General features: G+C 41.9%; 1 protein-coding gene across 5 annotated transcripts in view; it reads right to left on the bottom strand.

The window, feature by feature from the left end:
- Positions 1–218: 218 nt before the first annotated feature.
- The window catches only part of arhgef25a (Rho guanine nucleotide exchange factor (GEF) 25a), a 41,242-nt gene continuing 15,915 nt past the window's right edge, over positions 219–25,545 (bottom strand). For 2 of the 5 annotated variants that reach the window (XM_085259935.1, XM_085259937.1), the window contains 15 exons: positions 14,197–14,504; positions 13,582–13,692; positions 9,947–10,071; positions 8,807–8,873; positions 8,277–8,380; positions 8,003–8,072; positions 6,478–6,567; positions 6,100–6,192; positions 5,743–5,793; positions 5,193–5,270; positions 4,875–5,066; positions 4,450–4,630; positions 3,284–3,513; positions 2,910–3,044; positions 219–2,141 (listed from right to left, as the gene is read on the bottom strand). In XM_085259935.1, the coding sequence (XP_085116061.1) occupies positions 2,016–2,141; positions 2,910–3,044; positions 3,284–3,513; positions 4,450–4,630; positions 4,875–5,066; positions 5,193–5,270; positions 5,743–5,793; positions 6,100–6,192; positions 6,478–6,567; positions 8,003–8,072; positions 8,277–8,380; positions 8,807–8,873; positions 9,947–10,071; positions 13,582–13,692; positions 14,197–14,504 (1,961 nt within the window). In that variant the 3' untranslated portion in view covers positions 219–2,015. The remainder of the gene's footprint in view (positions 2,142–2,909; positions 3,045–3,283; positions 3,514–4,449; positions 4,631–4,874; positions 5,067–5,192; positions 5,271–5,742; positions 5,794–6,099; positions 6,193–6,477; positions 6,568–8,002; positions 8,073–8,276; positions 8,381–8,806; positions 8,874–9,946; positions 10,072–13,581; positions 13,693–14,196; positions 14,505–25,545) is intronic. The other 3 variants (XM_085259936.1, XM_085259938.1, XM_085259939.1) reach the window with 3 other exon arrangements.

The raw sequence follows: 25,545 nt of genomic DNA, 5'->3' as shown, positions 1-25,545 counted from the left end.
TCTGAGGACCTCCACGGCAAATTTGAAAGTTTAATCTGAATCAAATCAGAATTTAAGAGAATTCAGCGCAGATTGCAGAGCCCATCGAGTGAATTTCCTTTAAATTTACTTACCTGACATCGAGGTCAAATACTTGTTCAAATACTCTGTATAGATGGTTGTGTATTTTAAAGTAAATAAGTCTCAAATACAAAGAAAAACACAAAAACTACACTCTGTTTCAAAGACACTTTTTAATTCATATGATACAACTGTTTCTACTCAGTCAAGCATGTCATTAACAAACCCTCTCTTGGTTTTATGTCCTTGCTTTTGGTTCTCTGTAGTGGTATTCCTTTGTGTTACATGCAAAACTGCCTGATCAGTAATTCCCATGAAAAACCTCACCACTTCACATTAACTGCAGATACATTTTATGAGATGGTTCAAGTCATCTAATGCCCCATCTTTCAGTTTACTTAAGGTAATTTAGTGTTGCCTTTTGGACCGATCGATTAGCAAGCAGCTTCACTGTTAGCAGGAAGCATGAGGCCTATTGATCTTTGGTGCAGCTGTATGATTCAACTCAACTGAGAATGGAAGCCTTGTGGGGACCTCTATTGGCCACAAAGAAGAACAGACCTACTCCGCTCTCCTCTTCTTTTTGACACCGTCCAGATAGAAACACAAATATCAACGACTGGTGGTAAGAGTAGCGGCAAGCTGAGCTGCAGTTGTGTTTGGCACTGTTGAGGAGGTGGGCGCATGCAGATTTGTCAGCATCGCTCTGTTTATGCAACAACATGTCATTTTCAATGGGACCATCTGGAATGGTGACATTTTTTGGCATACCTTGGTCATTCTTCGTGGTACAAGTGAAAATGTATAATTTATGGTATGCACTGTACAGTATTTAGCCCATGTGGCCAAAAGCTAACAGAGTTTATAGAAATGGTGCACGGCTTTTAACATGACAAAAGTGAACCGATGAAACAATTCATATTAGTTTAAACCAATGAGCTGTTTTAGGGACCCCTGTCCCCAAAAATCACAAGCAACCCAAGTTGGCTTGTAAAGAAAGAAAGAAAGATGTATGTAAAGATGTTGCATGCAGAACTTTGGGTCAGCACAGCAGGCCCTTTAATGCATATCTCGCAACTCCTCTGGAGTTGCCCAAAGAGTAAAAAGTATTCTGAAGTGACGTCATACCCACAGAGAGCCTCCAGGGGGCTTCCTCATGCCTTTTTGTCCGGATCAAAGGGAGGCCGGTCAAACAGAATAACAGAGCAAAGAGGTGCTCTCAACATGGCGGCAAGAAAGAAAGTTCTTTTACTTGCAGATGAAATTTGAGCGAGTAAAGTACTTGTGGCACATTTTGTCTTTCCTCTTCTTGTTAACAGAAACGGCAATCTCAGTTGTCAGCAGGGAAATGAAAATAAAATGTAAAAATGTAACTGTGTTTGTCTTCGCAATGGGGCATCAGAAAACAAAAAAGCTCTTCAAGGAAGTTTAACAGAGAGTACAAGAGGAGCCAGAGCCACTCCTTCCACACTCTCATGCGCACAAACACATCCACACATAATTTCATAAACATACATTCAGGCACACACGTAACTCCAGTGACTTCCCCATTTAGGAATGGAATCATCAAACAAATTCCCCTTGCCCTTTCAAAGAGAGAATATAAACTCTCAAAAAAGGTAAAAAGCAGAAACTGTCACAACAGTAAGTGTCCACGGAGTATTTTGTAACTATGAGTCCAGTGACATCCCACTGGGTGCTGTTCGTGTACACTGAAGGTGATCAAGGCTAAGTCACCTCCCTTTAAATGGCTCTCTAAAAAGGAGCAAAGTCATTTATCATAGTTGCAGCCCATAGTTCCTTCATATATTCATCAGGGTCCTTCATTGATCTTCAGAAATCTTGACTGAACCAGGTAAGGTGCAGTCTGGCATAAACAAATAGTCGATTCTTGTCTTCCCAGCTGTGGCCTTAGCTGCCGTCCTCCTGACCGATGACGCACACGGCACCAAAGTTCAAAGGTCATCCTCAGCTAGCTGGGCCAGGTTGCTGGGACGTCGTCCAGCTGATGGACCCGACAATGGACCCTGGTTTCCAGCATCAGAAGCCTGACCCCTGCGGCAGCCCTCTCCTGCTCTCTGCTGGGGAGAGAGGGGATGTTCATCACAAAGACATACCGCATTTTGATTTTCATCTCAAAAACAACACGATACACCGTTCTATCCCAGCACTTTTCTTTTACAGCCTCAGCCTGAAAAACGCACTGGCCCACCCATCTTCTGTATGTTCCCCAGCACAAGTATAGGAAACGATTATCTGCGTTTGATAGGCATCTTTTTCTGACTTCCTTTTGCTGAATTCTGTCTCTGCCTACTTCCTGTTTGTTGTGTGCCAAATCTGTCCAACCTGAGTAAACAGAGAGCGAAACGAAGAACAACAACTTCTGACCGGTCAGCGCAGTCCCTCTACGGACACGAGCCAAGTGATGACAGAGGGAAACTCTGCTAATGGTAATGCACGGAATCCCAATAACAGGATGCTCCTATTTTTGAATAAAATTCCGAGCTTCCAGGACAGCGAAACCCGAATTCTTACTGTGAAGCTGTTGTAATCGGGTTTCCTTCAAAAATGTTCAGAGTTTTAATAATTCCTTTACCATCCAACAGGGGGGGAAATAACTCTTTTTATGACTCAACAATGTCTCTACGGTGTGTCTGAAAAAATAGTTACCATTTTAATGGTAAATGCCTTTAAGGAAATCAGTGTAACGTTAATTAGACCTTATTTCCCACTGTAGAGCTTTGTGACGCTTTTTTGCTATTAATTAATTGTGACGTTTTGTGCGAAATAATTACATGTGTACCATCGAACCAACCCCACAGACTGATTTGTGCATACGTATACACTACCTGTACACTTTGTGTGGTTGGGGTGTACAGCCCATTTGACACAGCTTGACAGTTTGGCTGATCAGTTAAGCCAAGTCGGACATGTGATGGAGAAACAGTGTGGGAGTCAGCAGGGCATGGCTGGACCACAGTGGGCTGCAGAAGCAGGTAAGAACAGATAAGTCTCTAAGTACAGGAGTGCATGCACACAATACCATTTGCTGTTTTTTATTAATATTTTATTTTTTTGCAACATTCCAGTCCAGAAGCAGTAAAAGCTTAAGAGATAAATAGGCCATGCAGTGTCTCATGAACAGAAGGATTGAGTTTGAGTAAGCAGTTACTGCTGGACAGTGTCACTGTATGCAGAGATGAAAGAAACACAAGTGACTTACATCCCTCAGCGAGTAGGTCTCATTGGATCCTTGGCTCTGGCCTTGGCTTGGAAGGTAGAGCGCAGGAAGGGAGGTGTTGTGAGAGTGAAGGGAGGGCAGTTTATGACGGTCAATGGAGGCAGAGGAGTGAGGCCGCAGGGCACTGGCAGCAGACAGAGGGGGCCTCATACTGCGGCCCAGGCTATTAGACTTGCTCTCTCGCCGCTGGTACTCAATAGGCGACTGTAAGGCTGAGAGAGAAACAACAGGCAGGTCTTATGAAACTCTGCTGCTGATTCTGAATCTTTTATAAAACAATGCATCCAGAGGATTTAAGTATGTATTTGTTGAGGAAATGAAGACATCTATGATAAGACATATTTTCATATTATTACAACATCACAGCATTATATTGTAATCATCACCTGCTTATACAGCGGAACCCATACAGGCTGCTCAGTACTACCAAAAGATCCTCAATAAATACAAGTGCTTTTGAAAAGCAATGACTAACATTAGGTTTTGTTGATAATAAAGAAAGAAAGTTAATGGGTTCTTCATGTCAGTGTTGCATTAAAAACACAGTGGATGATACCAAATCCTTACAACTTTAAAGTTATGATCATAAAAATGCAAATTAAATGTAAAGTTCTGACATAACACTACAAAAATCCACAATGACAGTCTTTTATTTATTTCTATTTTTTTCATGCAAAGCCAAAACCGTGAAAAAGTTGGTCAGTATATTTACATATGCCATGCTTTATGCTAACGTCATGCAATCTTGCAATTTTAATAATAATAATTGAATATTTTCTAACCTTTTTTCTTCTAGGTGTGCTGGGAATATAAAGACTACACAGTCTTGTAAGCTTGTCACATAGACAATAAATGAAACTCTAAACTCCAAGCTAAAATATAACTTATAGATGTGAGAGATCCATAAATTACTCCCCGACTGCAGCATGTCATTGAATTTTTATCATCTCTCCCCCTTCGTCTGCTATCTTTTTCTTTGCCATCACCCCCACTGCCCCTCACTGAGCGTGGTTGAGTGCTTGCTCATAAGGGATTGCTTCACTTCACCACGGCTTGAGGTGACTGTTGTTGTGATTTGGTGCTATATAAATTAAATCTGAACTGAACTGGATTGAAATGTGAGTCTTCTTTACTCGGTTGGCACTTACCATTAAGGAAGTTGCGCTGGCTTTCCAAGATCTGAACCACATCATTGACCCAGGCCCTTCCTATCTCTGGGGAGGAGGCCTGCATCTGGAAGCGCACCACACTTCCATCGGGATTGCGTAATGTCAGCACAAAGCGCGCATCATCGCTGTCCACACTGGGCTCCACCCCCAGGCAGCTCACCTGAAACATATATATATGATTCGGCTTTGCTTGTTAAATGCTTTGTTAACACACGCATGCCTCTAAAAAGTCCACAAGACAGAATTATGTAAGCCAGGCAGGAATGAGTGCGTTTTGGTTCTGTTACGTAACTTCTAACCTGGGAGTGAGTTGAACTTTCTCTTTTCTTTTTATTAGTGCATACAGTTCATAAAAACATCCTGTGTGGCTCATTTGAGTTTATTAAGGCTTAGTAGGCTCTCACCTTGATGCTGTTTTTAAATATGTATCCAGGGAGTGAAAAGCCTTTCTTCCTGTCTATCGGCTCACTAAAGATGACCAACTGCTCAAACAGGAAGACGCGTCTTTCCTTGGCACGAGACAGGAAGCCACTGTCCTGCTCTATAACAGTGAAGGTGTCCTGCTGGAGAAGCTTGCCCTGGGCTGTGATCTTACCCTGGTAAAGTTAAAACAAAACCAAAAAACGGGGAAAGTAGTTAGACTGTGGTTTTCATGAGCTGAACACAAATTATTCCAAGGCAAATTTTTGGAGGAAAGATGATCCAAACATCCAGAGACATACCTCAAAACCTTGTAGTCTGCCCACATTCATCATGTCATTGCAACGTTTTGGCACAAAACACATCACTTCTACTGCTTTCTGTTTACAAGGGGGAAAGGCAATTAGAAGCACAGTAACGACAGCAACTATGTTGCTAGGAATTTGATTAGCAAGCTTAGAAAGCATTTATAGGGATCAAGTATGGAATAAAGTACATAATTTTGTGAGTGATGTGAGGCATTCACTCGCCTCCTTCTTTAAACTATTACAATCTGCACAACACTATTGTTCCCTCATATTTACCAAAACAGGTCCAATTTTATATTCCTCAAGCCATCAAATTTCTAAACATGGGCAACGCATAGGAGGCTAGATTGATGTGGCTAAAGTCATCCCTAAGATGCAAGGACAGTGAAAGTGTTTGCATATTGTGTGCTTATGGCTGCTTATGTTGATGTTATTGTTCTTATATGGTGTATACAAATGTCAGCCACAATTTGCTACAAGCAAATTTCCCCACACGGATAAATAAATGTATCTATCCATTTAAAGCGCAAAGAGCAAAACCCACCTCCAGCTCCTCCGTGTCCATCCCAGCTTTGGTGTAATACTTTAGGAAGTCCTGTTGAAATAAACACAGCACGGTCACCAGAGCATTCCAGGTTTGCTGGGCAGAATAATGAGAGGCAGTATTTATGAGCTGAATACTGCTCAAGGACTTTTACACACTATTGTTTAAATTTTATATATAGAGCCTCTTTCTCTCCCGCTTAATCGCACCCTGACCAGACAACATTGTGTGTGATCAGCATTTCTGCACAGAGGTTTGTATGTAAGTGTTTTGGTTTTTCTACTTGTATGTTTGCAACCCCATAGCAGACACGGCGCTGGTGTTTGGCTAACAGTACAGCAATGACATGCTTTTTACCTTGAGCAGAAGCTGATACTTCATGATCCTCTGGACAGGTTTGATGAGCAGGTCGTTCAGCTGCAGCCTGTGGCCCAGCTGCTGCCGGAGCTCCTAACAGCGGAAACGGACGCAACATTTTATCGACGTGACAGCACAAAACACGGCAGCTGTTGGCCTGTATAATTCCTCTATGACCATAAAGCACAGGCTCTGCAACTAATACCTATTTGTCTTGTTCTTGCTGTCAGTTGGAATAATAAACAAATGGCAAATCAGAAAACAAAGTCGCACGTACACAGTCGTGGGCATAAACAGAACAGAAATATAAACAGCATCTTGAAGATGGTTAGGCTAAACAGAAAAACTGCACAGAGTCAGACGTTGAAATTCACTCACCTCAAAGTAAGTCTCGATGTATTCTGAGACAATGTGTTCTGACTTGGGCTTGTTCTGACAGTACACAACATACATATGCAGGCGCCTCTCCTGCAATACGAGCCACATTATAAAATAATTTCACTGAGCATTTTGTTACAAAACGTTAGCCACATGGTAAAAGAAAAAAAAGATGAGATGAGAAATACAGATCTTAAGGAGCATTACAAGTAAATGAAAATGCCCATGAAAGTGAGTACAAACATGAGTAATCAATGTGCGGGTCTCTGGTTGCTCTTTGGGATGAAAGGGAGCAGAGCAATAATGATTCGTCTAAGACTGGGCCTTTGAAGCCAGCTCTGTCTGGTAGTGCCTACTCTTGTGTGACTAATTGGCGTGGAAGTGCAGATGTGGCAGACCTGAGAGGCCTAATGGAGTTATATGTAGATGAGCATCAGGTTATGTATAATTTACCCAGGTTGCCCTCTGTGTAACCAGAGCCTTTTAAAGGCTGCCAATATGGGAGTACACCTAGCAACAGACATGGCTCTGTAACCTAGAGAACAGCAAGCTGCTACACCTCAGTGGACATCATGTAACACTGCAGACAGCGACTGCTGACACACGAGGGTTCACGTGTTCATGTGTGTCTCTATATGTGTGCAAGTGAGCACATGTGTTGTATACAAGTGACTCAGCTTGTTAAAAGCCAACTGTGTTTTCTGTTTTTCATTAGGACCGTGTTCCCAGTCTGCTTGTTTTCACAGTTTGACACTGTGCTTAGATTTAGTTACAAGTTTTTTAATTCCCCCACAGGCTTTTTAAGTTAATTGTCCAGAGGGCTCAGCCTTATTGGATTGTTTAAAGAGCTACAGTCAGAGACAGACACACATTTAAGTTAATCACGTTCACAAAAAGAAGCGACTTGGTAAAATTGTGCATTATGTCTATCTCGTCTGCATGTGTCACCACTCACTCAGTATACATAAATCTAATTTTTCCTGCTGTATCAGTGTTGTGACCTTATAGTGACTCTAGCTCTGTTCTACTGGCAGAACAATATACTAAACAGGGAATCTTTTTGCATGTGTCATCGTTCTTGAGTCAAGATGTGAAAGAAAGACGACCCTGCTTTTGGGAGGGGAGGAAAAAAATCTTTCATATCAAAAAGTCTGAGCTTAAAATTTATTATTCTTCCTTTTATTCTTGTTTGCTTTTCAGACTGTTTTCCCCTGGTGTTTCCTGACCAGTCCTCCAGCCCAGACTGCAAGATCAGACAGCGTGTCATGTGTGTGTGTCTGTTAGCCATGTGCACGCTTGTAAAAACACAGCCTGACTAAGACGTATCAGTAACAGGGAAGAGGAAGGAGAGATGTTGGCAGCTGAGAGAGACGGAAAGAGGTACGGTAAAGGATAAGCAGGAGCTCTGTGTTTTGTTTTCTGTAGCTCTTTTTTACCTTTACTCCAAACAGCACAAAAAGTAGACCTAGACACGTGCACTATGTGCGTACGTGCATTTGTGTGTGTGTCTTTACACCATACTCACATGTTTAATGAAGAGCTGAGCCAGCCGCTCTGGCTCTGCCAAACACTTCTCCAGCTCTCCCAGGAAGTAGCTACATAGAGGAAACACACACACATCCACAAAACGGAAGGTCAGATTTCCCTCCTGCACTTTTTTTCCTTTGTCCTCTCTGAGCTACAAGCACGTACTCTGCAATTTATTGTTTGCCTTTCATTTTGCATGCAGTTAGAGCAAGCGTATATTTTTCACACACTTTCCTCCTCTCACTTCCGTGAGAAAAAAAATAGGGACTTACTCTTTATGCCAGTCAAATATTTGATGAATGTTCCCAAAAACAATTTTGTCTTTTCCCTTCATGTCCTCCTGCACACCTTTGGCGCTCATTGTGGCCATGTAGCCCTGCAAAAAGGAGAGAAAGCAGCCGTTGTTTCTTAAGTCCTGCAAAAATCTGCAGCTGGCTCAAAACAGTAAAAGTAAATACAGTGAAGTTGTTATAACAAAGAGCAGCAATCACACACACACTGTTTTGGAGCTTTAATTAACCTTCAGATGGCAAGAATTCATTTCTGAACCAAAATATCTTGAGCTATTTTCAGCAGTAGGAGATGGATCTCTGGCAATATAACACTCCTCACGCTAATAATTCACAAAATCTGCTTAAGTTTGGAGATGGTGTGATGGAGGCAGACCGAAGTGTGGAGTAAAGTGACAGAACTGTGATGGTTAAGCTTTAGAGCTCGCTTTGAAAGACTGCAAGGATGACTAAGCGTGCTCCTTTTTGTCAGGGAGATTGTGTGTTCTTAGCTGCCAGACTCGGTGGTTTACCTCCACTATGAGCCCCAGGTCTGACACGTAGTACTTCTCAGTCTCAATAAGCTCCTTCAGCACATACCTATAAAAATATAAATGAGGAAAGATTACGGTTAGGATTATCTCACTGAATTCTTTCTGCACCCTGCAAAACACTTCATTTTACAGGTCCCAGTTTGCTAATATATTTCCAGAATGGAAATAATAATAACAAGTTTATAAGGAGTTTCCTGGAAATGAATATGTGATTTGGTACAAGCCAGAGAGAAAACACAGCAGGTATTCAGACCATACACTCTAAGTCCAATAAATCTAATTAGCTAACAGAATTATTAACTGAGGATCAGCTGAACGTGCAAAATTTAAATAAACACCTATGTTTATGTTTCCCGTGACTTGTGACTGCCTTGCACTCGTTATCAGGAGGAAAGCTAAGATACCACGTCATGACCACAGAATGGAGCGTTGGTCATGTGACAACTGCTAATTAATGCTTAGTAATAGTAAACATTACTAGTAATAATAGTAATGTTTTAAGCTCAACAGATAAGTAAGATGATCCACATAAATCATTACAGTTTTACCACCTAAAAACATATTTCACAAATACCTTTTATAAAAACTTCAATCTAAAACTATCAGTACTTACTATATGAGTCATCTTAAAGCACTGTGTCTGTCTTCAGTATTACTGTTATTCCTTTCATTTTTTTCAGAAGTCAATCTGAATTTTTAGACTAGTAAAAGGAAAAGCTTTACTTTTCTCTTCTTTGGTGCAGTGACCTGCCCTGTAGGTGCTTCTGAACAGACATTTATCTTGTCATAGCAGGAAAAGGACCATCAAACATATTAACAATGGCTCAGTTATTTGAAGTGTCCAAGTTATTACTCTGCATATTCTTTTATAAGTCAGACAGCGATTTCTGGAAAATCCTCAAAATAAGTGAAATTGTCATTTAGTTCCACCATCAACTCAACATGCAAGGAGACGCACTCAGCTGCATCTCGGCTGTAAGCTGAGCTGCAAGTGCTAACGCTTTCTAAGAGCAGCTGCACTTAAATATATTGCTGTTTGAGACAACACATTTATTTAAAGAATGGACAACAGCCCGAATTGCCATCGGGCATAAATTAAGTGACGTCTGAAACACATACATGCTTTTCTCTAAGGCACTCTTCCTCTCCTCCTCGGTGTCAGCTGCAGCTGACCATTGGCTGGAGGTGTCGTCCATCAAGACGGACTCGCTGTCATCTGGCAGAACACCGATGGACTGCGTGTCCTGAGGAGGAAGAGACAGGCAGACAAACTGTTTATCAAAGGTAATGTGGATCATGCCAGGAATAAAGTAAACAAAGGGAGATAAAGAGCAGGAGAGAAATGGTAATGATGCAGGTTGCCAGGGTGACCAGGGAGCGCAGAGAGACACGAGTAACAGAGATTGAATGATAAAAAGATCAGATTGTTGTTGTTAATGATGCATGCTGTGACACACATAGAAAAAAACAGATAAAGAGTCAGGGGGGGGGGGGGCCTGTGCTTGTAGAAGATAATAAATAAAGCTGTTCCTGATAATCATTTAGAACAAACCTGTATTTTGTGGCATTACACTATTGAAGTTTAAATTAATAAATTCATCTGCCAATTGGGAATTCAAACAAACTATATATTAACACGCATGGCACATCTCCTTTGGTTTAACTTGGCACCAGCATCTTTTACATTAGTACTTCCTGCCTTATTGGCCACGTTGTACCCGAGATAAACCCAGGGTTACTGCGATCTAATCGATTGTGTTCATGTGGTACATACGTGACCTCCTTTTTCAAGCTTTTTCCTGGAATTGATATAATTTCCTGTGGGGGTTCTAGCACAAATATAGAGTCATTGTGCACACCGCAAAGAGGGCCTGCAAAGATTTAAGTCATGACTAACTCAACAGAGACGTGCTTAACATCTGCAGACAACCCTTAGTTTGTCTATATTAGCATTCACACTCATCCCTTCAAACCTCACTACAATATGTCTGTCTAACTGTATCTATTTAAAAAGTTGCTCCTTCTATTTTTAAAGCATTTCTTTTTAGCCTTTTGACTCTCTCCTGACTCCGGAAACCTATAGGGGCAGACATCTGTCTTTACCTAAATCCCAGTGTCCCCTTGTCCCAGTCAAGCAGAACCACCCCGCCTTAAACACATACACAAACCACCAGACACACACCTAACCACTCAGACCCGCCTGGCAGAAGGCTGCCCAAAAGAGAAATAAATTCACGGCTGGACTGATACACATATAAGCAAACGGAAAGAGGGACAAGACTCTCCTTTTCTCCTCTGGTCTAGTTCAACTTGTTCACCTGCGTTCCCCTTGATAAACTTGCTGCCATCAAGAAGTTTTGAGCTTCTGGTCGTGTCACAGGGGTGCGTGTGAAAGAGACAAAGCCAAGTAAGAGAGACAGAGAGACTCCACGAAGACCCTCTCTCCCCCAGCTCATCTTGCCCCGCTAGGAGTGCTCCAGCCTAGCTGACAGGTCTCCCTGGTTCCCTGATCATTTCCAGGTGTGCTGTGGCAAAACCCACAGGAAAAAAAAATCCCTTGTCTCTCTCTGTTGTAAGTTTTGTTTTCTAGCCAGAAGCCTGCGAAATAAACTGACAACAGTTTTAGAATAAGTCGAGGCCAAACCTTTCCAAGCAAGTAAGTTCAGTTGAGAGCAAAGTGATTACAAAACTTATTTTTTTCTATGGGTAAAAAAAATACAAGCTCCAAGTTTTATGTGTAGAAATCAAAGAAGAATTTTATTATAAAAGTGTAATTATCTGGATATGAGAACAAAAAAAGGATGTTTGCATGTAGAGGTTTGCACCACAGAATATTTGCATTGACTATATTTTTGTCTTGGATTAAAGCACAGTGTTTTAATCTAATAAATAAATTGTCCATAATTTGATATCTGCCTTTTGTTATTTCATATTTATAGCTGTGGACCAACTTTTGATTGCACTCTTCACTTGGAACACAGACTGCTGCAAATCACCAGTAGTAAAGTGAATTTAAAGGCCCTCATGTAAGGAAACATGAATCTGTGTGGCTTAAAATGTGATTGTTTAAACTGTAATATAGGTATTACGGCCTGTGCTTGAAACTGTATTTTCCACTGCAGAGGTGGCATCAGCAATTTTTTATTTTTATAAGGGATGGGGCAAAGCAATCCTTATGCACACAAGTGCACATCAAAGTTATGATACTGTGATACAAACAGAGTTGGGTGATTTCATTATGTCTCAAGTGCAGAAAAATCTAATTTAACAGCAATAACACCGGTGTCACACAGCAAAGGATGGCTTTGAAGAGCGCTCACAACTAATGCACCACATAACTCTTTTCACAGTTTCTGTCCCGGTTTGAGTTAAAGTTTATTCTTTTAGTTAAGAGTTTTCTGTTTGATACGTTTTATGAGTGAAGATCAGAGACTGTACAAGCTGTTCTTCAGGAAAAAGTGATTTAATAGATCTGTTGATCATTTGTTCCGGCTTGTTTTTTAACACAGCGGCTTGTTAGACCTGCGGACATCGTAAGAAATTTCCCGTGCTTGATCAAAAACACTATAGTTTTATTTTAAAAAGGTGGGTGGGGGAGACGAGCAGCGCATTTAACGCTGAGCCCGTCGGCGGAGAAGGTGGTGTAGATGACAGGAACCATCGGAGATGACTGACCTACATAATTTAATCTCTCTCACACCACCTCTCTCCCTGTGTGTAGCTTTCGCTCTCCTACCAAACACTGGCAGTAAAAACACCACAGCGCTGACCTCATCCCTCTGATGTAATCCCGCTATTGTCTTTCAAAGTGTTGTTGAGGCTGAAATTATAGTTTAAGTGCCCAGGTCTCGATTCAACAACAGGACGCACTTCACAGTGTTTAAATGCTCAGACATCGTTATTGTTTCCTGTTGATGGGACGCAGGCACCGCAGGTTAACGCAACACTCCCGCTGTTCAAACAAACACCATTTTCCAGCGAGCTTCTAGCAGCAAAAAGGGACCAGCCAGCTTAAGACACTCCTTTGCCACAAGCAGTTTGATGGAGAAATGGAGATGGGCTCGCTTCTTTGTTAAGCATTTCTTTGTTCTAAAAGTGAAGTCATCTTTCACCACATTTGCCGTTTCTTATTTATCTCCAGGCATGTCCTTCTGCAACATGTTGAATGTGAGTCATGCATCACACTGGCCACGCTCAGATTCTGCCCTCTGGTCCTCGGGGCATCGATCTGGTCTGAGAGTTTGTCTCCATATGCATCTGTGCATATGTCTGCATTTGTGTACATATATATACACACACACACATATATATGTCTGCATATGTATGTAGCATATGTGGCTACAAAAAGCAGCCCTCCTACGTGCGTTTGTGTGCTCATGTTGCTTCATCGTTGAGCTCCTCCAGCAGCAGTGGAGTTAGTCATTTCCAGCTCTGGCTGGAGGGCCATGGAGACAAAGAGCGCTGATGTCACCTCCCCACCAGGCTACGTCCTCACTGAGAGTATTATTTCTACTCCTCTCTGAGACTGTCAGCTATAATGAATTGGTAATGGATTATTTTCATAGTTTCAATCTCATAGCCAGCTACTAGATCATATAAAACAGGCCTCCTTTCAAAAGATTACTAACTGCATTTAAGTTAGCAACGTATAAGTTCTGCTTGGTGTCATTTCTATGCGATACTTATCATATGTGATATGAGACATAACAGGACAGGGTTGGGTGTTATTTTGATAGCATATCAAGATGGCAGACCTGGGCGTTTGGCAGTGACGTGCAGCCAATCAGCGAGTCAGTTATGCAGCTGGGTGACTGTAGAGTAGCTGGTGACAGGTCCTCAGGGCTTGCCAGGCCATCTTTCCACTCCTGGAATACACACACACACACACACACATACACAAACGTTCACAGTGTCAGAATAACAAAATCTGTTGCGTGCATATGTGTTCTGGCACAGAGAGGCACAGGCGGCGCTAAAAAGAAAAAGAGGACACATAAGAGAACAGGGTAGAGTGAGAGACTGCAGGAAGAGCCAGCAATGCTGCTGTCATTCACAGCAACACTGCTAACTGACATGGTACTTGTTCCTCCGGGGATTAACTCTACATCAAACCTGCTTCTCCACTGACAACCTTGCGCTACCTAAAATAAACAAGTGTGGTCAAGATGTTGGTTTTAATTTGTGTTTGCCCAAGAATGAAGTTTTGCATGCATCACAACCAGTTTATACAAATACCTACTGTTAACGAGGTGCAGTAATAATTTCAGTTTACTTATGAGGCGGTTCATGTGAAATGTGCAGAACGGAACTGCAAAACTCACCAGGCAAAGCTTTGTTTGATTAGTTCGTATGATCAAAAAAATTCTCACCGGTTCTCTGTGGGTGACAGGCAAGATGGTGAGACTCTCTACAGGCCTTGGGAGGCTCCCCATATCTTGGTTCTGGCTGTGGGATGGAAGACATGCAGGCTTTCCCTCAAGTTTGCGGACCTGACGCTCTCCTTTGGCGGTGGATCCAGCGCTAAGTTTGCGGACAGGGTTTGTGAGCCATTTTTTAAGGGTGCTCACAGAGCGCCTGGAGCCTGGGGAGCTGGGGGCCGAGCTGCCTGATGCCTGTGGGGGCAGCGACGCCACGGAGGTGGAGATGCTGCCCTCACTGCCTGCTGCCGAATACGAGTCTGAAGAAAAGGCATAAAGAGACAGGAGAAGCAAAAGGTTACTGGCGAAGGAAAACAATCAATAGATAAGGGTTAAATGGGTCATGAGGCAGAGTAAAGGCTCCAAGTACAGACTTAAGTTAATCAATGAATCTGTGGACTTCAACAAATGTGCAAAAAGAGCATTTTGTTTCAGGGACACAACCCTCGCTTGACTAGTAGACGAGGCTTAACTGCAGGTGTGCGAGGTGATGCAGAACTGAAGGCAGAACACATGTCAACACACCAGGAGTGAAAGATTAACGAGAGAAATCAAAATAAAGAGCGGAAATATAAATTTCTGTTCTACAAACACGGCTGTGCAGGTGTGTAACTACACTATAAAAGATGTTTTCATTATGCAAAGCAGACTTTTTGTCTTCTTTTTTTTTACATTGCTGAGCTGTGCACCAGTCCATGCCATCGTTACTTGACCACATTCTGATGCAAGGCCGACAGCAGAGGTAATGAGGGTCGGTATTTGAAACAAAAATACACTAAAAAGCAGTTGCAGATTGACTGCTGCACACTGATGTCAGGAGGACATGGGAAGTGAGTTGGGGGGTTGAGCTGGGACCGGACATCCTCTTTAATCCTTTTTAGAAGGGGAGCTCCTTGCCGGGGACTGTTTGTTTTTTCTTTATTGTCTTCCTTTCCCATCTTGCCTCGGCCAATCAACCTACCGCCCTTCCTCCAGCCTTTCTCAGTCCTGAGCTCTTCTTCTAAACTGTGCGTCGGGAGTGTTTCATCTCTTCTGTAACAATTTAGTCATATTTCTTATCCATCTTTGCGCCTTAATCCTCTGACACTTGAAACTCTTTCAAGAAAAAACTATTTTCCATTACTTGTAAAAAAAAAAAAAAAAAAAAAAAAACTTTGTAGTTTATGTTGTGCATCTGTTCATGAGAAGACAACACTGACCTGATTTCAGAGCGCTTTATTTGAGCCACAGTCTGTTATTGCAGTTCTCAGCAATAAGATGCAAACTTAAACCCAGGCTAAATCATTCAGCTTAGTTCAGTGTTCATAATTAAAAGATTTAAGAATCTCCACAACTTTATTCACTCAATTTCTTTGTCTGAGAAATTCAATAGCAGCCACAGTACTGATCAATAATAATGAGCTTTGTGCTCTGCACAGCACAAAACTCACAGTGTTTGACGAATCATTAACCTCAGCGCAAACAGGCCATGCTAATAAGATCGTATTTCTGCTAATGCAGAAACTTGTGAATGGTAGGTGATAACTAAGAAAATAACTTTAACTTGTGTATTTCCACCATAGAGATACCATTTCCTCTATTTTTCCCCAGCATGTAGCATGCAATTTTCCCATCCACTTTTCTTTCTAATTCCCACCCAAATATCCATATAAAAGTCTGCAAATAGAGTGTATAAGGAGATCTAAGCCTAGCAGAAGGAGCATCTGAACAGAGCAAGATAAGGAACACAAGCAAGTTTAAAGAAAAAAGATGGCTGTACCCTGCAGGGAACTATTGGGATATCAAAATGCATCTGAGAGCCATTGTATTTATGGTTGCATCTGGAAGAAGCAAAGCGTCCACCATCTGTGAAGGTTCCCCAGTCAGAGAGAAGAAAGGATGTGAAAACGCTGGGGAGCACATGTGATATTGTGCACCCTCCCAACCCAGCTCTCCTGACCTCTAACAAAGGGCCAGACCCAGAGGTTTGTATTTCCCAAGGTTCCTGCTCAAGTTTAGCCAGGTCAGCGTTTGCAGTTCAAAGTGCAGAGATACAACCAGCAACATTGTTTCTAACTATCTTGAGGCATCAGCTGAAGAAATAGGCTAAAGAGACTGACACCGCTGAAGCGCCTGGAAGCAATTTGAAATGACTGGAGACAGGACAGAGCAGCTCTCCGATTCGAGGCTTTGCATCAGGATGATACAGTAGCTCTGTCACACGTACAGATTTACGATGCACAGAGCGTACATTATTTACTGGTTTTATAACGACTATCCTTACATCTGTCACCATGGCAACTGAGCACTTCCACTGATCATGTATTCTTTGTACCTTATACAAGTCATTACGGAGACATCAATAACACTTTTGCACAGAAACAGTGAGACAACTGTAAGGGGAGATGATGAGCTTCTCCTTAGAGAAACCCACCTCCGCTCGCCCCACACATTGCAAGATAAGTGGAGTTAATACTGTTATACACCTACAAAGAGGAAACTGGGGGGTGGGGGGACTATCCTTCCCACTCTTTCCCTGCTTTGCTTCATGCTGATAGTGCCCACTGAAATTCATCTCCATAATGGCACCACAAAGAAAAGATTACCCACGCTGATTTTGTTAATGCAACTTGACTATTGTTTATGTGCTTGTAACAATTAAGAGTTAAGGGCACAGGAGAAAAAGGGCTGCATTAAGCTGCCCTGATCTGTGGTGATTTGTTAATGCTAGGTTTTCACCACTCGCCCACTCGCTGTCTGAGAGGATGAGCGAGTGCCGGGGCGGGAGGCTCATCCAAAATTGCTGTACTGTGTAACTTTGTAGCCAAGTGGGTATCTGTTGCAAGGCACTTCCAGATTTTTCTTAGTGTTGGTCGGTCACAATACAGAAAAGAGACAGCCCACATCATCTAAGAGGGCAACTTAAGAGAGCCATCTTTCACTATTAGTATTTGTACGGTATTGCAGAGTCAATACAGCTATGCAGCAATTTCTCTTTTTCAACTCACAGTTGGTTTCTAGATTAAGCAACTAATAAGTTGGCACAAGACTACAGATAACTGTCTGTCACTATTTCCTAAACCTAAGGTGACTTCATCAAATGTCTTGTTTGCTCAAGCACAGCCTAACCCAGTTTAGTTCAATTAACTATAATTCAAGCCAAGGAAAAAAAAGAGTTACTCGTTTGAGAAGCAGAAATCTTCAGCTGTTTAATGAATGCTAATAAGCAATCCTCAAACTCTGTCAATATAGTGAATGATTAATTTTCCAAAGGTCAGTCTGATAAATCTATTGATTGCTGAACACTACATAATTTCACGTCCGTCCTTTTTTGTGTGGTTCACAGTCAACCATTTGTTATTACCACAGTTAAATTCACTTATAGCTGATTGAATTATCTAATGACTATATGTGGCACAGCTTGTCCAGTCATGTGGAGAGGGAAAACTTATGATTCACTGTTCTCATGAAGGTTTGAGTTAGATGTGACTGAATCAAAGGCAGGGACAGCTATAAGAGCATGTGACTGCCTGTCTCTATGCCAGGTGGGACAGACTCCTGTGGCTCCAAGTCCCCAAGTTGGTTAAGAAGATGGATGGATGGATGATGGATGGATGGATGAGTTAAGAGTAAATTTACTTTAATTTATGTCTGAAATGCAAAAGCAGAGAAAAATGAGAAAGCAAATCTCTTCCCCTCTTTTCAGGTGATTGATGGAGATAGATATGCGCTAAGTGGTCGTCCACCAGAAGAAGTCTGCTCTAACTTCTGCTTATTGATTGCTGAAGAGTGAGTGCTGCTGAGCCAACAAATCAGGCTAAAAGCGTTGGCTTTAATGGAGCAAACTTCACAGCCCCCTCCACTGTGGAGTTCCCTGTCAATCCCATGCCTCTCGGGATCATATAGGCAATTTAGGCATTACTGGACTCCACAAATAAAAAATAAATAAGCAGACATGCAGGTGCCCATACGCTTTTTTTTTCCAGAGAGGCTCTCCTGATGGGCGCACAGGTGCAGGCTGTCAACCTGTTATCCAGAGTCATCAGCCTGTCAGTGTAACAATACACAGCATTAGAGGCGAGCATCCTGCTGCTCAGCACTGTGGCAAACATGTCAAATATCCTGCTGAGTTTGACAAACTTAGAGCTGCCATTCAATACTAGCACCTTGTGGCTTACAGCTCTGGGGAATTGTGGCAATCAACACATAGGTGCCCGCCCGCGTCATTGCTAACAACTCTTAACACAGCACCATACTTATCTTCTCGATTCTTTCTCTCTCACTCACTGCCCTCTCCACCTTATGCTCTTCAGCCTAGACTCAGCTGCTATATTACATTTCACCCACTCAGAGGAAATGGACACCCTTTCCATCAACCAGCAGGGCCCGGTCTGCACTCACGTTCAAACCGAAAGAGCTGAAAGACCACGAGGCAAGTACCTGAAGCACATGACGGAAAATGTTCTAACCAAGGTGCTTTTTACAATGAAACATTTCAAATCATAAATTGTACTCGTCTTTTTCTGGCTTTTCCTTCAATCCTCCCTCCTTCCTTTCTTTTTCACCCTGACACCTTTTTCTCTACGATAAGTTCCTCCTTCTGCCACCCCGTTTGGCACTCTAACGCACTCTTACCCTCTGCATCTCTGTGCACTGCAGTGTTTTTCAGATAATGACTGGGAGCAGGACACTGCACAGCTCCCTCCTCTTATGCAATGGCCTCCACTGCACTGCCCCGAAGCTGCTGAGTGCAGCACAAGTTCGACATGCAAAACAAGCTAGCAGAGAAGACAACGCTACAGAAGTAAAAAAAAAAAAATGTTTTTAAAAAGTTTTTAATCCTTTTTTATTCTCCTTTCTTATCTTTCGTTTTGGTATTAAGGCTTAAGCAACTGAATCCACAACCTCAGGAATCCTCTGACAGTCTAAAGCAGAGGCTATGGGGTGAGCTGCTGGGAAGAGCAGGGATTCTGTATAAAGATTAAGCAGCAGAGGGGCAAAAAGATGCCAGTGTGATTAAAGTTAAGAAGTTCAGTGAGAGTATGGGAGGAAACACTGACGAGACGAGCGGAAGGAAGGCCATGAGGGCACAAGCGACATACACTTGAGTGCACATAAGCAGGAACTGTGCTGATTTTCTGTGGGCACTGCAACAAAGACATGTGCAGCAGCTCAACTCTTGTCGTCCTTGTGTGTGCCATATGTGAGTGTGTTCGTGTCAAACCTTTGGAGTGACACACTGCAGTCAGACAAGTGAACAGTGGTTTCCTGTCCTCCTACTGACCTAGTTTATACGCACGCACGCACACACACATCCACACACCACTGTTATTCCCAGAGCACAGAAGGAAATATGTGCTAGACACATCAAGTGACACGCAAACAAGCCATCAGAGTCAGTCTCCTGCCATCATCGCCCACAGCCAGACTCTGTGGCATATTCTTTATCAGTTTAATGCATCAAAGTGCTGCCAGTCACCAGAAAAACAAGACCGAAAAAAACCACGCTGGCATTAATCCTTTCGTCTGTGGAACAATGTGAAAGAGTAAATCAGACACTTCTCCTGATGAGGGATTATGAAACAGCTCTAATTGATAGTCAGATCTAAACCACTACTGCTGCCACTGACTGTGAAAATCAGGTCAGTGGGAGTATAGCAGTGCAGTCAAAGTGGCAGAGGTTGTGGATATCTCACCTGAGATTTCAATCAGCATTTTCTTTCAACTTGATTCTTAATTTGCAATTTTAAAAAAAGAGGCTGTGACGGCAGTCTCACCACAGAGACTGTCTGCAAGCTCCCAGCAGTGTACAGTGAGAGACTGGAACCATGTTTGTGGTTAGTGGCCTTGAAAACTCCAGACATTCCTCTAGAACCACTTAGAGAGAGACTTGCCAGATTCCGGATTAAGGTTGCAGTGTGGTCCATTTCACACAGATTTATTAACTAAGCACCACAGGATCAACAGGTATTCAGAGATGGAAAGTCCCATATTCACAAATCATGATCCAATAATTTAATCAAGAGCCAGAGTCAAGTCATTTACTGCCCCGCTTTCACTGAACTGTTACCAATGGAGAAACTTTCAAGCAACAGAAGCTCAGCTCTACTTACTCTGAGACAGTCATTACACCCTGCATATGCAGTAACTGCTAAACTCCAGATCCCAGTTACTATGTAACTCAAGCTTTCTCACTCACTCATTAAAGTTTTAAAAAATTCCAATTGTATGAAAGTGAAAAGAAAGATTTGAACAGTACAAGCCCAAACCTCAGTCATGCTAGAGTTATGGTAAGATGGCAATGTAGCTGGGAAATATTGGTGTTTACCCAGTGAGTACATTCAATTCTTTTATATTCGGCAACAAAATGCAAGTAGTCATGGCAGCAGGTCACCTGGTGGGATGCAAACTGTCTCCAAACAGTGGCGGTCTGACTCAAACTGACTGCAATCACTCTCAGATTGGTGAAGGTATGCAAATAATTTCCTTCCAGTTTAATAAATGCAGACAATTTGGCAACATCTTGTTGTTTGTGCATGTCTTTGTAACAGGGGACTCGACTCCTCTGGTTTTATTCTGATCATATTCTTATTTAAAAGCAATGTTGCAGAGCACCTATGCCATTTTACAGTTAAATCGCCTTCCAACAATAATTTTTCCTCTTATGATCAGTTAAAGTTGTGAGATGGACCAAATAAATCCTTGTCAGCTTGATACGTGATAAGCTTCTCAATATTTTCCCCTTACTTTGCATCTCAAACAATAGCCAACTGTAGTTGAGGGTGTTCGGACATGTTTTTTTCCCTTAAATAGATAAACTGTCAAAGTAATTTTCTCTCATTACTACAGTACTTTGTTTTTGGGGGAGCTTTCTCCAGAAGAAGAAGATATGAGATTGAGATGTGACAGAGAAGAAGAAAATATTTAAACAGACATCCTTTGTTTATCATGAATGATACCGTGCACGTTACATGTACAATACGAGGCCCAGAGGCTGAAGATCAACGCAGCAACTGCCTGTTTTGCTCTAGTAAAGAAGCGCTAGCACACCAAAAGCAAAATGACTCATTATGCTTTTATTTTTTGATTTTATTTGTACGTAATCTATCAATAATTATATTTGATTATATTTAGTGCTACATTTATTTTTACATTACTTTAACCCTGTAGTTGTTAAAGCTGGACAACATTTTAACTGTCAATTTATTGCTTATATTTTATATTATAAAATATCTGCCAATTTGTTCTTACAAAAATAATGGAGAAATGAATAGGAACTGTTTAGTAGAAGTATGCAGCAGCTTAAAACGTCACAGTCACAATTTTCTTTTCCCAAAACAAGAACTAAAAAAACCTAAACTGTGAAATGGATGTTTTCCTGTAGGTGGATATATATCAACCGCTCGTGCTCCCAAAGTAACCATAAGATTGTTCAGTCTTTATATGAGGTCCACTGAAAAATGCTTTGAGGCATTTTGGGAAAATGAGGGTTGGAAAAGTACTTAAATGACCTTGCAGGCGCTGCATGGCACTCTGATTTAGTGTGTGTGCAATTGTGTGTATATCTTGTGCCAGTGTGCGTGTGTGTGTATGTATGTATGTGCACCCGGATAATCACAGTGATGATCAGCACTACTCTTTTTACCCTTTTTAGCAATAGGAAGCACACACCCTGGGTACTGTCGGTCATCACTATGATTATCTAGTCACACACACACGCATTCACAGACACACACTCACTCTAAAAAAAAAAGTCAGAGAACAAATGGCTGGCACTTGTGTTTGAGGTGGTCGAAAACAACGAGCAAATTAAAAGCGATTGTGATTTCATATGGCAGTGCCAGTCAGGAGGCCTCCAAGGAGAGCTGGAGACAGAGCTGCGATGCACGCTGGGTCGCGGGTATGTGGAGCCTCTCCTTTGGCCCCAGTCTGCCTGACAGCTCCAGTACTGTGCTCTTGCAGTTTGTCGCTGGCTGTGCACAAGGTCAGTGCTCTGCACTGCAAGTAACCATGACGGCTTTATAACAAACTGAGTCAACAATGTGAATTGTTGATTTGACACAAAACTGTCTAACTTCTCTTGTCTCAGATATGCTCTCTCATAAAATTATATCCTGAGCATCCAAGCGTTCAGAACATGTTGTGTATTTGGAGCAAGCATGCGAGGTTTGTGTGCAAAAACAAATATCTCAGCTTTCATTGTAATGGGGCACACAGTTCCGACCTCGAGACCTAAAGATGTGCTGGCATAGCGATTCTCAGTCAGACTTGATGTGCTTTCCAGACACATATTCTCATTCCTTTCCATAGCTCTCCACCTCTCCCCACTCTTATTGCCATAGCAACTAAACCCAGAAGGAGAGAGAGTGAGGGACAGCCGCACAAAAGATTAGCCATCAGCAAGAAATCAACCTACACATGTGGGCGCACGCACTCAGTCTTGTTTTACATAGCAATACACTCGTGAACATATACCTGTCTGTGACACACACGCTTGCACGTGCACACACACACAAAGCACAATGATTACTGTAGATTTGCATCAATATTCATACAGTGACAACCCAGCAAATGTTTCCCTGGCTTATGCTTATTAGTAAGACAATGCCAGAGGCACAAAGGATGCTTCTGAAAAGCTTATTCTGAATTCAAGAAAACCATCTGCAGCTGTCAGCTTTTGTCGCTTTTCGATCAGATCCTGCATTTTGAGCAAGAGCTCTCCATATGGCTGTTAAGAGGGCATCTTATGAATACACAAAATCCATTTAAGTGTTTGAGGGCGACCCGAGGCACAGTTCCACCTGTGCCAAATCCATCAGGTGGACAGTTTTCCTATAGGTTAACGAAACTGAATAATTAACATTAAGTAAAGCAATAGAAAATGTGCAAGTGTTGAGTATACTGCCAAATATATATAATACTGTGAACTATTAGCTAGTGTAATTAGATTGTTACGGCAAAAGCAAATCTTTAAAGTCACACTCAGACACTCAAATGTTTCTAAATTTGGCATTTATAAAGTAACAGCTACAGTAGTCTTAGTTTGGCTGCTACAATGTGAATTTTGCACATAAATAAAAACTTATTCTAAAGATTTGGGGGGTTATTAAATACACATTAGGATGTTTTTACATTTTTTTAAATTGTTTTTCTCTTGAGTCCACCAATGTGGCTTTAATCCTTACGTATTGGCTGCAGGCTATGAACAGAAAGCTGTGTCTATAGTAACAATCAGTGGTGCCTGACTGACAATCAGAGTGTTGCAGGCCGATAAGAAGGAAACAGGTCAATTTTTGGTTTGCTGTCTTCTCCAGTCCAGTGTACAAGGCAGAAACACGGGGGAAAGCTTATTTAACAATGCAAAAACTTTATGGAAGTATTTGCTTGTATCTTTTGCTTTTCTTAGCTGTGGATTCCCAGTAAAAACATACAAGTTTGTTTATTAGTTTGAAAAGAACTCTATTTTGCCCAGAATTCATTGGGATTTACAAATGCTTAAAGGGACAGTTCACCTCCAAATTATTTTTGCTTATATTTTCTACATTCTGTAGAATTATTCATGCATCTAGGTTGTTTTGATGTAAACTTGTTTTGACATAACTGCCTGCTGTCAGCTATATTGGAACTAAATCAAAGTGACAAATAATTATTTGGAAAAAATCAGCAGCAATTCAGCACAAAAAATGCACCAACCCTGCTGTGAGCGCTTTCATATAGAAACTGCAAAGTGTGCAGGTAGCTAGCATCACAACAGCAATAATCATATCTTGTCCCATTGTGCCTAACACAATCCTCTTTGCAGATGTGCTTCTTTGTGCAGAGTGACATGGCCCAGGTATGATTCAGTAGATGGATAATAGCTGCCATTAGAGTGCTCAAAACAATGTTCGTGCATTTTTTTTTATTGACTAAGCAGGTCAGCTTTTTAAACGTATGAAAACATAATTTCCATTATACTGAACAGATGACAGACATCGCTACAATCAACACTTCTATAACTGGTCAACTGACGCCAAAACGGGCAAAAGAAAACATTTAAATTAAATTTTGGTGTGAACTGTCCCTTTAAGATACCCCAGAGACTCTTGTGCAACTGATAAACCATGAACTCGCAGAACTATCCTCTAGTGAGGCGCAGAGACAAACATGATGGCAAATTTAGGTTAGAAGTGAACCAAACAATAATGCTCTATAAGCTGATCCCAGGCTGCGAGGAACTACAGTCCCAACAGTAAATTTGATTAAACACAAGGTAAGTAAGATGCTCAGCTCCTGTGTTGCCTTGCCTTGTGCACTGTTTTGGAAAGTTTCTCACTGAGGCCTCTGTGAAGTATTCTCTGGAGAGAACTGCAGAACAGAGCAGCCAAAATCTCTCCACTCTGACAGCCAGAGGGGACACGACAGCAATCATTGCAGTCAACCTGTCGCTAAGACTTACAGCAAGCATGTTCCAATCTCGCCAAATGAAAAGAGTCAAAAGTTGAAACTTTTTTCACACCACTCACAAGTCTTTATACTGCGGCTGCTGTTTTGAAAAAAAGAAGGAGTAAAACTCCATGAAAGCAAGAGCTGAGTATTAGAAAAGCAAGAGCAAACATTATAGCCCCCCCCCCCAAAAGGAGGCAGGTATAAAAAGAGCCATATGGACTGAAAGTGGGGGTAGAATCACGGGGGGGAAGTCGCTCCTCTCCCCCTCTGCACTGTTGGAGAATTCTTTCTAAACAAGGTATGGAATGCACTCCTGTGTTTCATAATTTGTTCCCTCATTCTTCTCCTCTGCACATTTACAAACAGAGTCCTAAGGAAGAGAAAAAAGGGAAGGAAAGACTGTGGGAGCCTTGCAAATATGTCAGGGCAAGGCAGTTTAGTAGAGCAAAAAGGAAATGACAATGAACTGTGAAAGAAAGGGACGTGGTAAAAATACATTAACCATATATAAATGTGTGTTTGTTTTAAAGGAGAAAGGGCATAGATAATAAAATAATTAATAAAGAGCGGGAGTTGAAGGAGAGGAGAGAAATGAAGAAGAGAAGCAGGAGGAGGGAGAAAATGAGAACGCCCCAGGAGTGATCTTAAAGCTCCACTTGGTCTTCATATTCCAAGCCAGCAGATCACGCAACATTCAGCCCAAATTCAGGCTGGCTGATTTCTTCATCCAGCTGGGGAGCTTCGCTTTTGCAACAGAGAAACAATATGGTGGAGATCGGCTGGGAAGGAGGCTGGGGGTTTGGTGGGAGGGCAAGAAGAGATGACGAGGTGGAGGGTGGGCTGGGGTGCAAAGTTTAAAAATATCTCAGAGTGCTGAACACAGAGCTGAGCCAC

The sequence above is a fragment of the Mchenga conophoros genome, linkage group LG20 (genome assembly GCF_057382185.1).
Source record: "Mchenga conophoros isolate Kocher_MC1m ecotype Shallow Benthic linkage group LG20, M_conophoros_male_GT1.1, whole genome shotgun sequence".
Taxonomy (NCBI): domain Eukaryota; kingdom Metazoa; phylum Chordata; class Actinopteri; order Cichliformes; family Cichlidae; genus Mchenga; species Mchenga conophoros.
This window is presented reverse-complemented; position numbering and strand designations above follow the sequence as displayed.